The sequence below is a fragment of the Watersipora subatra genome, chromosome 10, assembly GCF_963576615.1.
Source record: "Watersipora subatra chromosome 10, tzWatSuba1.1, whole genome shotgun sequence".
Taxonomy (NCBI): domain Eukaryota; kingdom Metazoa; phylum Bryozoa; class Gymnolaemata; order Cheilostomatida; family Watersiporidae; genus Watersipora; species Watersipora subatra.
Genome location: NC_088717.1, coordinates 849,399 through 863,570, shown reverse-complemented (window position 1 = coordinate 863,570; position 14,172 = coordinate 849,399). Strand labels below are relative to the sequence as shown.

Below are 14,172 nucleotides of genomic sequence, written 5' to 3'. Positions count from 1 at the left end.
CATGACTCACCTTTTGATTCCGTAAAGGCACCGTAATATTATTATTATATCATAAATACAAGACCAGAGCTTAATAGATTTGGGTTTCGTGATACAACAGATGGCATATAGACAACGGATAACTGAAGAGTGCGATTTCTTTTTCAGCTAATTTATTTCATTAAAAACGTAACAGTATGAGACAATGAAAGTACACAAAAAGATGAAAATCAATAAAAGTATTTAAAACAGCAAACATTGAAACAGTATAACATTTTACTAAGTAATAGTGGTAATAATGAAACCATTAACGCAACAGAGATCTAAAAGTGCCTCGCCCTACAATAGTCATAAACAAAGCAAACTGAAAGCTTTGCCACTGCAAGCAATATTCAAAGTGAAAACAACAAAATCTCGAACATCTACAAGCGCGCAGTGGCGTAGGACTGAATAAAACTAGCAGTTATAGAACAACTAACAGTGAACAAAGTATTGTAACAAAATGTCAGGTTTGTTTCAAGGCTCAAAGTGTCAACAGCGTTAATAACAGGTAAAGATACGACCAAAAGGAATGTTAAGCGTAAATAATAAACAATTATGCAAATATGCACGCAGACAACCCAGGCCCATCCGGAAAGCAATCATAACTTGGTAAACAAAACGGAAAAAACACAAAAATGAACAGTAAGATGATACGAACTAGACTTTCAAAGCTGTTTAAAAACTAGTGATTGTCAACAAATTGACAAATTATCAACTACAAAATCAAAAGTTATTTTTGGCAATTTTAAAATACTATATAAAGTTAATAGGAAGCAAAATGAACACAGCCTTGTTCAAGCTCGGACAAGCATCCGCGAGTCACCGAGTGCAAACTAAACCAGGTAACAAAAGCAATTGACATGCCTGTATAACTATAAGACTATCAAAATCATGCACAGTAAGAAATGTCAAAGGTCAACTATCAAATATGTAAACCGTACTTGCACAGCCAGGCCATATAATATAAAATAGATAAAAACGTCTACTCGTTTTCGTCTCCTAGCTAAGGCTGAAAATCAACAATCAGGGGAATCACTAGTGATTAAAGTTGGCCAACATGCATGAGCGGATAATCTGGTTAATGTTTGATTGAACACTGATCCCAAACAGAGTATAAAGGAAGCACAGTTGATATGAGAAAGGTCTATGAAAATAAGGGTACCACATGGCATTGCGAAAAACCTTCACAAAATGGTCAAAACAAAAGATATTACAAAGATTAGCCAACATATGGCACTGGCACAATTCTTAGCTAAAAAGCCGACTATACGGTCGACTATAAAATCCTGCAAGAGCAAGAAATGAACTGAATGCGAAACATGCATGCGGCACAGAGTTAAAACAGCTTAACAAATACCTAGAGGTGAGAGATAGAGTACATGTAAGACAAAGCGATAGTTACCGCTTTACCCAGTTAACAAGTTAATAAAAAGCAACAAACGGCCAATCACCTACTGGCGATATTTAAAAGTTAAAAAGACAGGCTAAACAAGGTCCTTAACAAGAAAGCGGGTAGATGCTATCTAAAAGCACCGACTAAGACGGGATTAACACCCTTCTAACGAAAGGACTCCATGAGAGAAGGAAAGCCCTCAGGCATGCTGTAGGGGAGAGGGGAGACAGGGACGTGCGATCCTTGAGCATAACGATATATGTATAGCCTGTAATCCTTGCTCGCCAGCACGATGGAGTTATCATCTAAGAGAGCTACGTCAAAGCACTGCGCGTGCTTCACCTTGCTCTCCAGGGCATTTTGTATTTGTCCATCCTGAACAGAAAAGGGGTGCTAGGAAATGTAATTTAAAACTAATGAATAAATCCAAGGTGAGATTATGCTGGTCAGTCAGTTAACAAGGCATTAGATTTGAGAGTAAATTAAATTATAACACCAGTTAGAGAGATTCTGTCAAACCTTGATGCAGCGGTTTGATATATGATATTTGTACTGATATATGATATTTGTACCGTATGTCGAGGATTTGTTTGCAAATCGAATACTTTTCGTTTGTCTTTTCTCATCACTACCACTTGGATTAGTTTGTCGTTGTTCCGTAATTTTTAAATCCAAATAAGGAACAAGGCTATTGGATATTATTCAAGTTGAGAAGTTGAGACTTTGGACATTATGTTGTGAATTACTTGCCAAGTCAAGAAACGTACATATGTACATACAAAAATGTACATACTATCGTGTAGGTAGAAATGATCATAGGTCAGAGCGCGGGGATTTGTAAGAGGATAAGCTAGCAGCTGTAAGAATGATTCGGTACAACTTACCTGGTTGAAGACGGTCAAGTTGAAGTTGTTATGATTGTCAGCAATGAGGATGTCCCCGGCGCTGTTGATACCCACTCCAATGGGATAGTTACTGATGCCCTCCCCTCCGATCTGCCTTGTGAATAGCCCTACTCAACAAATGTAACTCGTTAAACAAGACGACATAAACAAGCCTGAATCGAACAGCACGGTCATCCGAGCACAGCTGCATCGTACATCGTCATACCTTGATAGTTGAAGACCTTGACGCAGTGAGCCCGGTTATCGCTGATAAAGATTTCTTCCTGGTCATTGACTACGACGCCGTTAGGAAACTCCAGGTGTTTCGAGCAACTGAACTTTTGTAGCATGTTGCCGAAGAGGTCAAATATTATCACCCGCATTACCTGCAATAACGCCGTCTGTCAGCTAAACACACACATTCAAAATGCTCAGCCGATGGGTTACACAAAGGGCAAACCAAACTGAAAATGTTTCACGAAGTCCACAACCAGATTTGGGTTCATCATTACAAGTAACGCTACCCACCTTGCACTCTACAATGATGATGCGACCCATGTGGTCCACCGTGACGCCCCTCGGGTGCTGCAAGACGTTAGCCCCAAACTTTCTAACAAACTGCCCGTACTGATTGAATATTTGGACCTGATGGGTGGGACTCCTCTCAGTTACCACTATGTCACCTGAAACCATTCTATTAAATATGAGCCAAAATATGAGCCAAAATATGAAGGAGAAAATTAGCGAAGATAGTGGAAAATGATATGCTTTGGTAAAAGGAACACATCCGTTAACAAGATGTACAGAAAAGGAGTGCCAAGAAAGATTAAAATACAGTTTTAAACACATTGAGTACCACACCACTATTCTAGGATGGTCTAAATATACCTACCCGTCTGCTTGACAACAGCCACCCTATTGGGGTACAGCAACTGACCATCCCTCTTCCCACACTCTCCAAACTGAAACTTGAACCTGCCCTCCTTGTCAAATATCTGAATCCTATGATTGTTAGTGTCGGCTACTATGATGTCATTCTGAGCGTTAACAGCGACGCCACTAGGCTCTGTGAATTGCCCTACAAAACGCATCATCCATTGCGGTTAAACGGTGTAGTTGAAAATTGGACACAGTCAGTTACTGAGAGTGCTGTACATCTCGGGAACAAAACTGAAGCTTTCCGAGGCTGACATGTTGCGCCAAAACCAAAATATATGGACACAACGCAAACAGACTATAGAAGGAGGTATGATAGTTTATACATACTCTGCAACGAACAGCTTTTTGGGGTGGGAAGATCTTTGAAATATTTAAAAATCTACAAATGTTTTTCTTTGCGGCGAGTCAAACATTTTAAGCTGTCAACAGTTGGCAGTTTATGCGAAGCATTATATATACATTTAACACCATGCGTTTCATTTCAAAGTAAACGCTAGTAATACTAGCTTCCAAACTATGTTATAGGCACAAATCAGTCGATTAGGACTACAAAAGGAAGACTCAATATTTGCATATAGTTTAGTGCTATCATGCTTTATTACCACATACAACACACACTGGCATCAACATTCTAAATTTTGGGAGTTGTCCCGAAAGTTACAATCATTGGGATTGGAATCCCTTCCTGAACCCTGATATTTCGAGCACCTACAGGAAATCAAGAGGGGAAAACTGTTTGCTAAGATGAACCACCGGGATTTGATACTCCTACTATCCCTTTATAACCAGATTGAGAGAAATACCTAATAACCCAAACACTTCCTCAGGCCCTCCTTCCTCTAAACCAATAATTCATGATTAGTACACAGTACATTATTAGTACACAGTACGTTGACGACCCAATTAATAATTTGTTTATAACTGAAGCCGTGGTTATTAACCACAACAAAGAGCCTAGCAAAAATAACCCCTTGATGGATTACGCCAAAGACACAAATAACTATCACGTTGGGAAATGCCAAGGTGGCAGTGCCGACACGACTTACAGAGTATTACGTATAAGTTAAATGCGTTTACAGTAGGTCCAACTAGAAGTACACCTACAAAAAGTGCATAGCACACTACACGAGCCACAGCTCTATCAACACGAGGGTAAATACTCTGCTCATACCTTCCAGAACTCCAAATTCTCCAAATTTGCAATGGTAGATCATTTTCTGGCGCTTTATTTGTGACTTGGGTGGGTAGAAATTGGCACCAAGTCTATTCATACCATCGGTTATCTCTGGGGTGCCGATGCCAACAGTCAAGGGAAACAACTCCGGGGCTGTTGTGATCGATCGCTGGCTGTTGGTGTCCAGTGCTGGAAACAAAATAAATGGATTGTCAGATCTGCCTTTGGGAATGTAAGTCCGAGGTTAGCCTCGCTACCAAACATCAGTAGGCCCGAGGTTAGCCGCGATACCAAACGGCAAACCTTCATTTTTTGTAATGTCAGTGGTTCGTCTTGTAACTATGCATAAAATATGGTGGGCATTTGCAACTAACAGAAATGCTATATTTGTCCGAGTTATAAGATTACATAAACGATAAGCCATACTGTCAACTAAAAACAACACCGGCTTTCATTTGACAAATACAATCAAATTTTTAAAGCACAATTTAATTTAAAACCATCACGGGTTAAAAACCCGAGATTTAATTTAAAACCATCCCATAAAGTGTCCCAGATTTAATGCAGCTTGTTGAAACGCTGCCCACTCTAAGAAAACAATCCTACTCCGATAGAGATTCTTGTAAGGAGTTGCTAGTTTTGCATTTGTCAACAGGAAGCAGAAGGTAAATGGAACTTCCTTATAATTATTTTAGCCGGATATTATAAATGAAACTGACTCGCTTATGAGTGATTACTTTCTTATTGAATACCAAATCATGCGAATTAATAAAAAACACAAAATATGTAAGATCTTAGGCTAACTTTCAAATTCCAGATTCTAATAGACTGTTCAAGATTCACTTGTCACATTCTTAGACTCATTGAAATCTCATTTTCCTGCTAGCCTTACAGCAGATCCCTAGAGAAGCCTTCATGGGATACATCACTAGTTCATGTTATTGTGCAGCTGTTAAACTGTGAATTTCATTGGAATATCAGTGTTGATAACTTCTACATGTCAAATCACACGCGTATATAACTCCACCAATAATTTCAATCGTAATGAAATTGTTACTCGAACGATTTCTTCCTAAAACTTGAAGTTTTTTATTACTAGCGTAAGTGCAATACATTAAATGCAAGGCTCAATTATAACTGAAGAAGCTGTTGTCTCCATACGTCAGGCGATGTAAAAACCCGACAATGAAGGCAGCACATATGGCCTTCACCTATTAGTTATTGCCGGTAAAGGAGAGACACGACAGTAAAGCAAACCAATGAACTGATAGGACGTACTTGTTGGCCATGCCTCATAAGCTGCAGCCGCTGTCGTCTCAGCTGTCGAGTTGAAAGAGAAACCATTGAGCGAACTGAGTGAGGTGTTGCTGCCGCCAAACTTGCCTGAAACTAGCCAACAAAACTTAGAGCTAGACAAGTCATTAGGTATACAAAAGGTATACAAAAGGAAACAAACAGACACATGTCTAGATTAATTGATCAAGTGCCAGGTAAGATGTTGAGAACTGTAGTGAAATAATCACCAACAGTTTGGCCCAAATTTACCGCTGCCCTTGATTATACAAACTGGAGCTGTAAGATACCAACATTGATTGGAATGAGTTACTACTATATAATACTTCCTCCTCCGACTTCCAACCATTCTGTCAAGTTACTATTTCAGATCTGCATTGCTAAACCCAACCACTGCCCTTCAAAATCGTCTTCAGTTGTTAGAGTTGAAAACATGAATACAGTTCTAAAAACAACCTTTGACAAACAGAAAACCTCGTATTAACAAAAAAACCTTATATTAATAGAGATGGAAGAGTAGGTTATTACTTTAAAGCCCTAATTCCGTTTTCTGATTACCACAAGCCGTCAAAACTAACCAAAAAACGAACTAAAGGTCATTTAGTTCAGCAATGCTGAGATAAGAACAACCATGATCCTTGCTACACGACGCTGCCCTACATTCTGGTTACCGGTGGCAATGCTGTCCTACGTTGTCAGAACCAAAAACTATATACGATGGCTGAATATTCCAACAGCCAGTTTTAATTAACGATGGCCTGCTGTCGATCAGCAGCACCAAGCTGTTGTTAATGAAACGTATTCCGCATGGCAATGGGCACTCGACCGACCAATAGGCGCAATAAAAGTTTCTTATAAACTAAGATATTAAATGTAGCCAAAATCATTTTTTATGATCAGTTAAACAACTCGTATCTACCATGAGTTACGCTACGCTCCAACCAGATTTCTATACAGGGTGTATATATGTGAATCGTTCAAGCCATGTCGATTCTTAACACATTCTTAACATGCTCAATTCATTAATAGGTGAAATATCTTAGTCGTAGCAAAATAATAGAAATAATGTTTAGACACTCACTCGTTCCTATTTTAGACCAAGTATTTCCAAAAGCACGTATTTTTAAATAATTCAACGCTGTGTAATGGTACCAATTACAATAAGCTCTTGAAGCAACTTATTCGAATGTACTGCAAAACCTTTTTGTAATCCACAGACACACTAAGTGGTTCAGAGAGAACTTTTTGACTTACAAGGTGATACACGACTGGATTTCCATAAAAGATAGCATCTGCTGGCTTTGGCCTTGCCAAAAATCACATTTTCACAAAGCAATTTAAAGAAGAATTTCAGGTTTAAGCCTGACAGGTTTAAGGATTACGGCTTGCGATCGCTACGGCGTTAAGGATCAGCATGTGATCAATGCATATGCATTACACTTGTCGTAATTGCGATCTGGACCGCAATGAAAGTTGTCACTGGTAGGTGTCCACTAGAGCGGTATTAAAGCCTGTCAGGGATTAAGCCTTACGCAATTGATAGAGCTAATGCATGACCACTTGCTAAGTAGGAATGCATATGTCACAAGTCCTCCTCTACCACCAGTGGCTGTTATATCTATAAGCATATTGGCTATTGCTTAAATGCTGAATTTAATGTAATCAGGTACTAATCACAGGTGTGAAGTACTCTCCTAGTCACTTAGTTTTAACACACTGTAAATAATAAAATTGAGGAACAGAATACTGGCCAATTTAATAAGCTTATCTTATCGCAGTTGATATGAATAAAATCTCTAAACTATCAAGATCAGTCAGATCAAGATCAAGTCTGTCTAAACAGTTTAGGATTATCACATGACCGCCATACCATACAACTACAGTCAAACCTCAACATGACAAAGCCGTTTGAGATTGGAAAAATATTCTTATAAGGCGTTAGATTTAGTTTAAAATTCGTTTCAAAACCTGCGTTAATTTGTTTGCAACTGCGATACAAAAACAGAATTTCAAATGTAAAGACTTTTGTTCCAGCTAATATGCATAGAAAACACTAGCTAGAAAAACACACACTATAAGTCAGCCACAACATGCGAGAGAAAGATGGCGGCCACAACCCGCGAGAGAAAGATGTCAGCCACAACACGCGAGAAATAAAAGTCAGCCACAACCCGTGAGAAATAAAAGTCGGCCACAACCCGCGAGAAATAAAAGTCGGCCACAACACGCGGGAGAAAGATGTCGGCCACAACACGCGGGAGAAAGATGTCGGCCACAACACGCGAGAGAAAGATGTCAGCCACAACACGCGAGAAATAAAAGTCGGCCACAACCCGCGAGAAATAAAAGTCTGCCACAACACGCGAGAGAAAGATGTCATCCACAACACACGAGAAAGAAGTCATCCACAACACGCAAAAAAGAAATCGACCAAAAGAGAAGTCATCAAGAGCACACGAAAGCTAAGACAATTGTGAAAAGCATATACTCGTTAGCATATCTCAAATCAAGCTGAAACAGTTCGGATGAGCTGAGGAGGACCCATACCTATATTGTCCAGCGAGTTGTTCAATGTCTTAGACACACTGCGAGTGAGAGGAACGCTGTAGTGGATTGGTCGAGCTATCGGCTGTGGTTTTGCCGATCCCTCACTGCTGGCATGCCTCACATAACCAAATGTGTTTTTCACCCCCACCTGTATCGCCTGCAATACATCTAGTAATCAGCATCATGAGGGTATACTAGATCAGCGAGCAATGTACCCTGACAAGTGCCGGGTAATGTACTGAGACACTTAGATGAATCATTTTATGGTATGTTTCTGTACTAAAAAGTTTCATATTGACAGCACCGCATACCAAACACCAAGAGTTTCAGTGCTGATGAGACAACCTAAACTCTAGCTGTATGACGGGAGTGAAACCGTTTAGGAGGTATAACTCCATGGCCCATCCTCAAATTACATACATATTATTACTGGACATATTTGCTACGCTAACTAATAAAGCAAGCTACAGCACAATAACATAAATTAGACCATAAAACCAAAACTAAGTAAAATTAACTGATAGAAAAGTCACAGAAAATACCAGCTATAGAGTGCCACTGTATTTAGCAACGCTAGACACCAGATATGGAGTGCCACTGTATTTAGCAACGCTAGACACCAGCTATAAGGTACCACTGTATTTAGCAACGCTAGACACCAGCTATAAGGTGCCACTGTAATTAGCGACGCTAGACACCAGCTATAAGGTGCCACTGTATTTAGCGACGCTAGACACCAGCTATAGAGTGCCACTGTATTTAGCGACGCTAGACACCAGCTATAGAGTGCCACTGTATTTAGCAATGCTAGACACCAGCTATAAGGTACCACTGTATTTAGCAACGCTAGACACCAGCTATAAGGTGCCACTGTATTTAGCGACGCTAGACACCAGCTATAAGGTGCCACTGTATTTAGCGACGCTAGACACCAGCTATAGAGTGCCACTGTATTTAGCGACGCTAGACACCAGCTATAGAGTGCCACTGTATTTAGCAACGCTAGACACCAGCTATAGAGTGCCACTGTATTTAGCAACGCTAGACACCAGCTTTAAGGTGCCACTGTATTTAGCAATGCTAGACACCAGCTATAGAGTGCCACTGTATTTAGCAACGCTAGACACCAGCTTTAAGGTGCCACTGTATTTAGCAACGCTAGACGCCAGCTATAAGGTGCCACTGTATTTAGCGACGCTAGACACCAGCTATAAGGTACCACTGTATTTAGCGACGCTAGACACCAGCTATAAGGTGCCACTGTATTTAGCGACGCTAGACACCAGCTATAAGATACCACTGTATTTAGCGACGCTAGACACCAGCTATAAGATACCACTGTATTTAGCGACGCTAGACACCAGCTATAAGGTGCCACTGTATTTAGCGACGCTAGACACCAGCTATAAGGTACCACTGTATTTAGCAACGCTAGACACCAGCTATAAGGTGCCACTGTATTTAGCAACGTTACACACCAGCTATGAGGTGCCACTGTATTAGAAATGCTACAGACCCAAGAATAAGTTTTATGGAGATTACTAATAGCTATGCAGTGATACTGTTATAAAAAGCAGATAGCTGTACGATTAACAATTCAGAATGACGACTACGGACTCCGTCCAGACTCCCATGTAAAATGAACCAGTTTTATCTCACACTCGGGTCTCTTTAAACCATTACACGTTCAGACAATCTTATTTCTTGCGGTATCTTCGTACAAAACCAGATATTCTGTTGAAAACAGTCGAGGTTTCCAAATAATTTTGTTCATATCTGATTTGAAGAAGGCCGGCAGCATGTTCTTATAACTTGAAACTTCATTTTCCTTCAACTACTAATTATCACTTCCAAGGTGTTGCAATCAACTGCAGCACCTTGGAAGTTCCTTAATCTCCGCCTAAAGACCTGCCATCCCTCCCATTCAATTGCCTGTTCAATACTCTCCATGTCCTGTTAGCTAAACCAACGCATACCTGAAAGTTGGAGACAAACTCGAGGTCAGACCTGCCAGATGATAAGGCATTGCTGTCATCCGGTTGGAAGGCCAACAGCTCCTTGACCCGGGAACTGACGAGCTTTTTCTGGCTCAGGGCTTCAGTTGCTGGAGCGTGTTTGATGAGTTTGTCAATGAACTCGCACCCCATGTACAGACGGTCGATATAGGATTGCATGCTCGCTACCTGGCCACGCAGTGTCACCTGGTAACAAAATAGAGCCCCTTTTAGTAATACCGGTGAGTGATAAACGCAGTAAAGCTTTCATGTACATAAGCAAGAGTTATGGCTGATTAACACCGGCTCAAGTCAACTACTGAAGAGAAATTAAAAAGCTTAGCGGTGCATGAGTGAGTGAGTATGAGGTGTATGCTCAAAGGCAATCATGTATGAAATACTGGCATGGCTGGGAGATGAAGAGGGATATGAAACTCTAGTTTACTCGACATGTTTACTCGACATGTTTACTCGACATGTTTACTCGACATGTTTACTCGACATGTTTACTCGACATGTTTACTCGACATGTTTACTCGACATGTTTACTCGACATGTTTACTCGACATGTTTACTCGACATGTTTACTCGACATGTTTACTCGACATGTTTACTCGACATGTTTACTCGACATGTTTACTCGACATGTTTACTCGACATGTTTACTCGACATGTTTACGGGGCACATCACGTGTTACAATGAAGTGATGAGCGGCTGTAGCTGTAACTGCTGCTCAACTAACTGAAAGCCTTCATAATGGGATAGATGAATGAATGCGAGGAAATGAGGTCGTTGACACTGTCGCCTTTGGGTCATCGTTACAGTTACAGAAAGCTTAAATTTTATACAAGTTTACACCCATTAAGTAATTTACTAAAACAGTATGCACAAGTTGAGGCAGTCTAACCTACATGAGCGCAACTGGCTCTACACTAACCCCTCGAGTGGCGAGACTTACTTGTTTGGTCTTGTAGGTAGATTCGAGTTCCTTGAGTATTTCCTCCTGTCGGTCCTCGAGAGCCGTCTTGTAAAAGGCAAAGGTTTCCTTCACTTCGGCCTGGGCTCTCTCAAACTGCACCACCAGTCTGAGAAACAAACAGCATATTTAGTGATTCTCCGACTACTTTCGGTGCGCTGATTATCATAAGCGCCATTGATGAGCCAACTAACCACTAAACTAAGAATCCGCTACCTGTTGGAGGAGTGCTCCACTCCCTTTTTGGAACTACGAATGTGGTTGGCCTTCACCTTGGCCGAGCCAACCATATGCCGCATCTCATCGAGCAGGCCAGGGCTGCACTCCGCAAGTAGTTCTGTGTTGTGCAACTGCGAGAAAAACGGAACAAGTCTTGAGCAGACATGACAAGCAGCCAATAAAAATAACAAAAAGGACTCGGTCTACAAGGTCAAGGTTACTTATGCCTTGCCTCCACCACCTCGATGAGCAGCCCAGTCTTTAAGACATCTCCATACCGCATATTGTAGCGACTATAAACACGTTTGCTAGTTTGAAAGGTGCTGCAACCGAAACATGAAAAAGTATGAGGATGAAGTCGAACTTGTTACTAAACAATCAAATTTTGGTGAGCAGTTGTGACTACCATGCCTTGAGCTTGTCAGTGTTGTTGCTAACTTCTAAGCACCCGGTTATAGTCTCTTTGAAACCTACGCTATTAATTTCACATAACCATAAAATCTCATTATAAAATTAGCATAAATATTTGAGAAGTCAGATAGCTTTGTGTCGAAGGGCTCACCTTGTGCACACTTTCACAGAGCTCACACAGAGGCACATCACAATCTTTGCAGAAGGTCTTGAGGGCTTTCACCTTGTGTTCCTCACAGTACACCGCTTTACCAAGGCCTGTGAATAACAATATCCAGTCTCGACAATTTAATTGGGTCTACCATAAAACTACTTCGTGTGACTTGATGAAAAATGACAAGAACATCCAAGAAGCTAACAATAGTAACAACTTCGCTAATTGACCAAAAGCGCAGGTTTAATGCATCATGCTGTAAATAAGAGGCCAGTTTATCATGATAAATGAGTCTGTGACATCTGCTGGTAGATTGGCGAGAGGTTTAGCAAGACGGGTGAGAGACTCAGTTATACCAACATGTCAGGACACTCACCATCCTCGGATTCACTATTTTCCAGGTGTTCTAACGTCTGCACCCGGTGGCCCTCAAAACAGTGCATGAACTTGTGGGCAGTTACGCAGTTGGGACAGAGATAGTTGGCACAATCATGGCAGCTAGCGATGGCTCCGGTGTCACGACTCTTACAGCCAGTGCAATTGACCAGCGCACTGTCACCTACTGCAACATGCCGTGCCTCATTTAGAAGGTTCCATGATTCAGCACAATGCAAACGATAGAAATACACAATACTTGTATATGGTCTAGCTATCCTTACCGCGAGGCTCTAGCACGGCATTTATGGCATAGTCGGCAGGAAGACACGACAGCCCACCACTCGGTATGCTCGACACAAACTGGCAGTCAGGACACTGGATCGTCTGGTTCACCACAGACTGTTTCTCCAAGCAGACTTGGCAAAAGGTATGGAAACATTCCAAGACCTGCATACAGCCACCATAACTAGCGTTGCAACTGACGATAGAGCGCTTAAGCGATGAGCATAAACCAAACTAGTGACACTAAGCAGCCACTTAATCCCTTTCTTAATCAGGATAATCCCAACAATTAACAATCATGCATGAGATTACCGATTTCAGTCGCTTCAATAACTCCTATAAATCTTGACAACTTGCGCAACTGAAATCATTGCAGGGCATTTTTATTTATTTTATTTTAGAAGAAAAATCTAGCAATTGTCTATAGACAAACCTTGGGAAAAGTGTAAGTGTCGAAGCAAACATTACATTTAGTTGAAAGAGTTGTGCTGAGGAGGCCCTCTGTACTGCTTGAGGTGCCACTGCTTAGGTCTACCCCGCTTGTAGAGTTGCAATGGTTTGAGTCGGCGCCACTGTGATGTGAGTCTGTACCACATAAAGAGCTCGGATTTGTACTTGTGTAATTTGGGGAAGAACCACTGCTTCCATTCATCCCGAATTTGTTCTTGAGATATTCTGTCAAACAAAACCAGCGTTTCTGCTGCCATCTGTACACTCAACATCAGTGAAAGTTACCCCAAAGCTCACCTCAATGTAAGCCAAATGAAAGAAAATAGGTCAAAACATGTCAGAAATAAAAAAATACACCATTGACATTACAAATTAGATACGTTACCAGCCAAATTATCAAGGCGAACAATATGTTCTCAACGCTTCAAATTGAGAGTAAATATTCAGATCTTAAGGCCTAGAGCAAGCATTAATAGCCGCAAATGATAAATCCGAGACTGAACACCAGAATAACATTTCTTTATGGCAATAATAGCTAAATTTTAATCAATTCTCGTTCTGAAATGATATTAGCTACTTAGCATTCTAAGCTGACCTAATACTTCTAAAACCCTGATTAAGTTAAGGATTAATGATTCCATAATAGTAGAAAAATCTACTGTGCTTTAACGAATGATTCACAAACCCGTCATGAGAAATCTGAAGAAGCTTGCTTACCTGTTTTCAAAGTATAAACAAACCTATATGACAAAAATATGCTCCGGTAACATTGAGACAAAAAATAATGTGCAAATATTGAGTCAAAAAGAGCCCACAACGAATCGTTAAATGGTTTGTGTCCCTCACTATTCAAAATAATCTGAAGATACAACCTATAAAAAGTAAAACCTTGGGCAGTTTTAGTGTAGCTTACAAGGCTGTCTAAATAAATCTGTCAACTACTATATGCATAAATGTAAATTTCCACAAAACAGCTCCGTTGAATACAACCTCGTCAAGGGGTGCATATATTGATAAACCAGTCCCGCTACGATGGAAGTATAATGCACACATCGT

At 40.7% G+C, this 14,172-nt stretch overlaps 1 protein-coding gene across 2 annotated transcripts; it reads right to left on the bottom strand.

Moving 5' to 3' along the window:
• Positions 1-141: 141 nt before the first annotated feature.
• LOC137407399 (brain tumor protein-like) lies at positions 142-13,324 on the bottom strand. 2 transcript variants are annotated; one of them, XM_068094046.1, is made up of 15 exons: positions 13,100-13,324; positions 12,666-12,831; positions 12,383-12,568; positions 12,004-12,110; positions 11,439-11,572; positions 11,205-11,331; positions 10,228-10,452; positions 8,252-8,408; positions 5,690-5,800; positions 4,409-4,600; positions 3,191-3,376; positions 2,827-2,981; positions 2,525-2,684; positions 2,299-2,426; positions 142-1,789 (listed from the first exon to the last, which is right to left on the bottom strand). In XM_068094046.1, the coding sequence occupies exons 1-15, from the start codon at positions 13,316-13,318 to the stop codon at positions 1,580-1,582; spliced, it is 2,463 nt and encodes an 820-aa protein (XP_067950147.1). In that variant the 5' UTR covers positions 13,319-13,324; the 3' UTR covers positions 142-1,579. The 2 variants fall into 2 exon arrangements, with proteins under 2 accessions (XP_067950147.1, XP_067950148.1); XM_068094047.1 differs by having other exon boundaries at positions 12,383-12,565.
• Between the last annotated feature and the right edge of the window lie 848 nt (positions 13,325-14,172).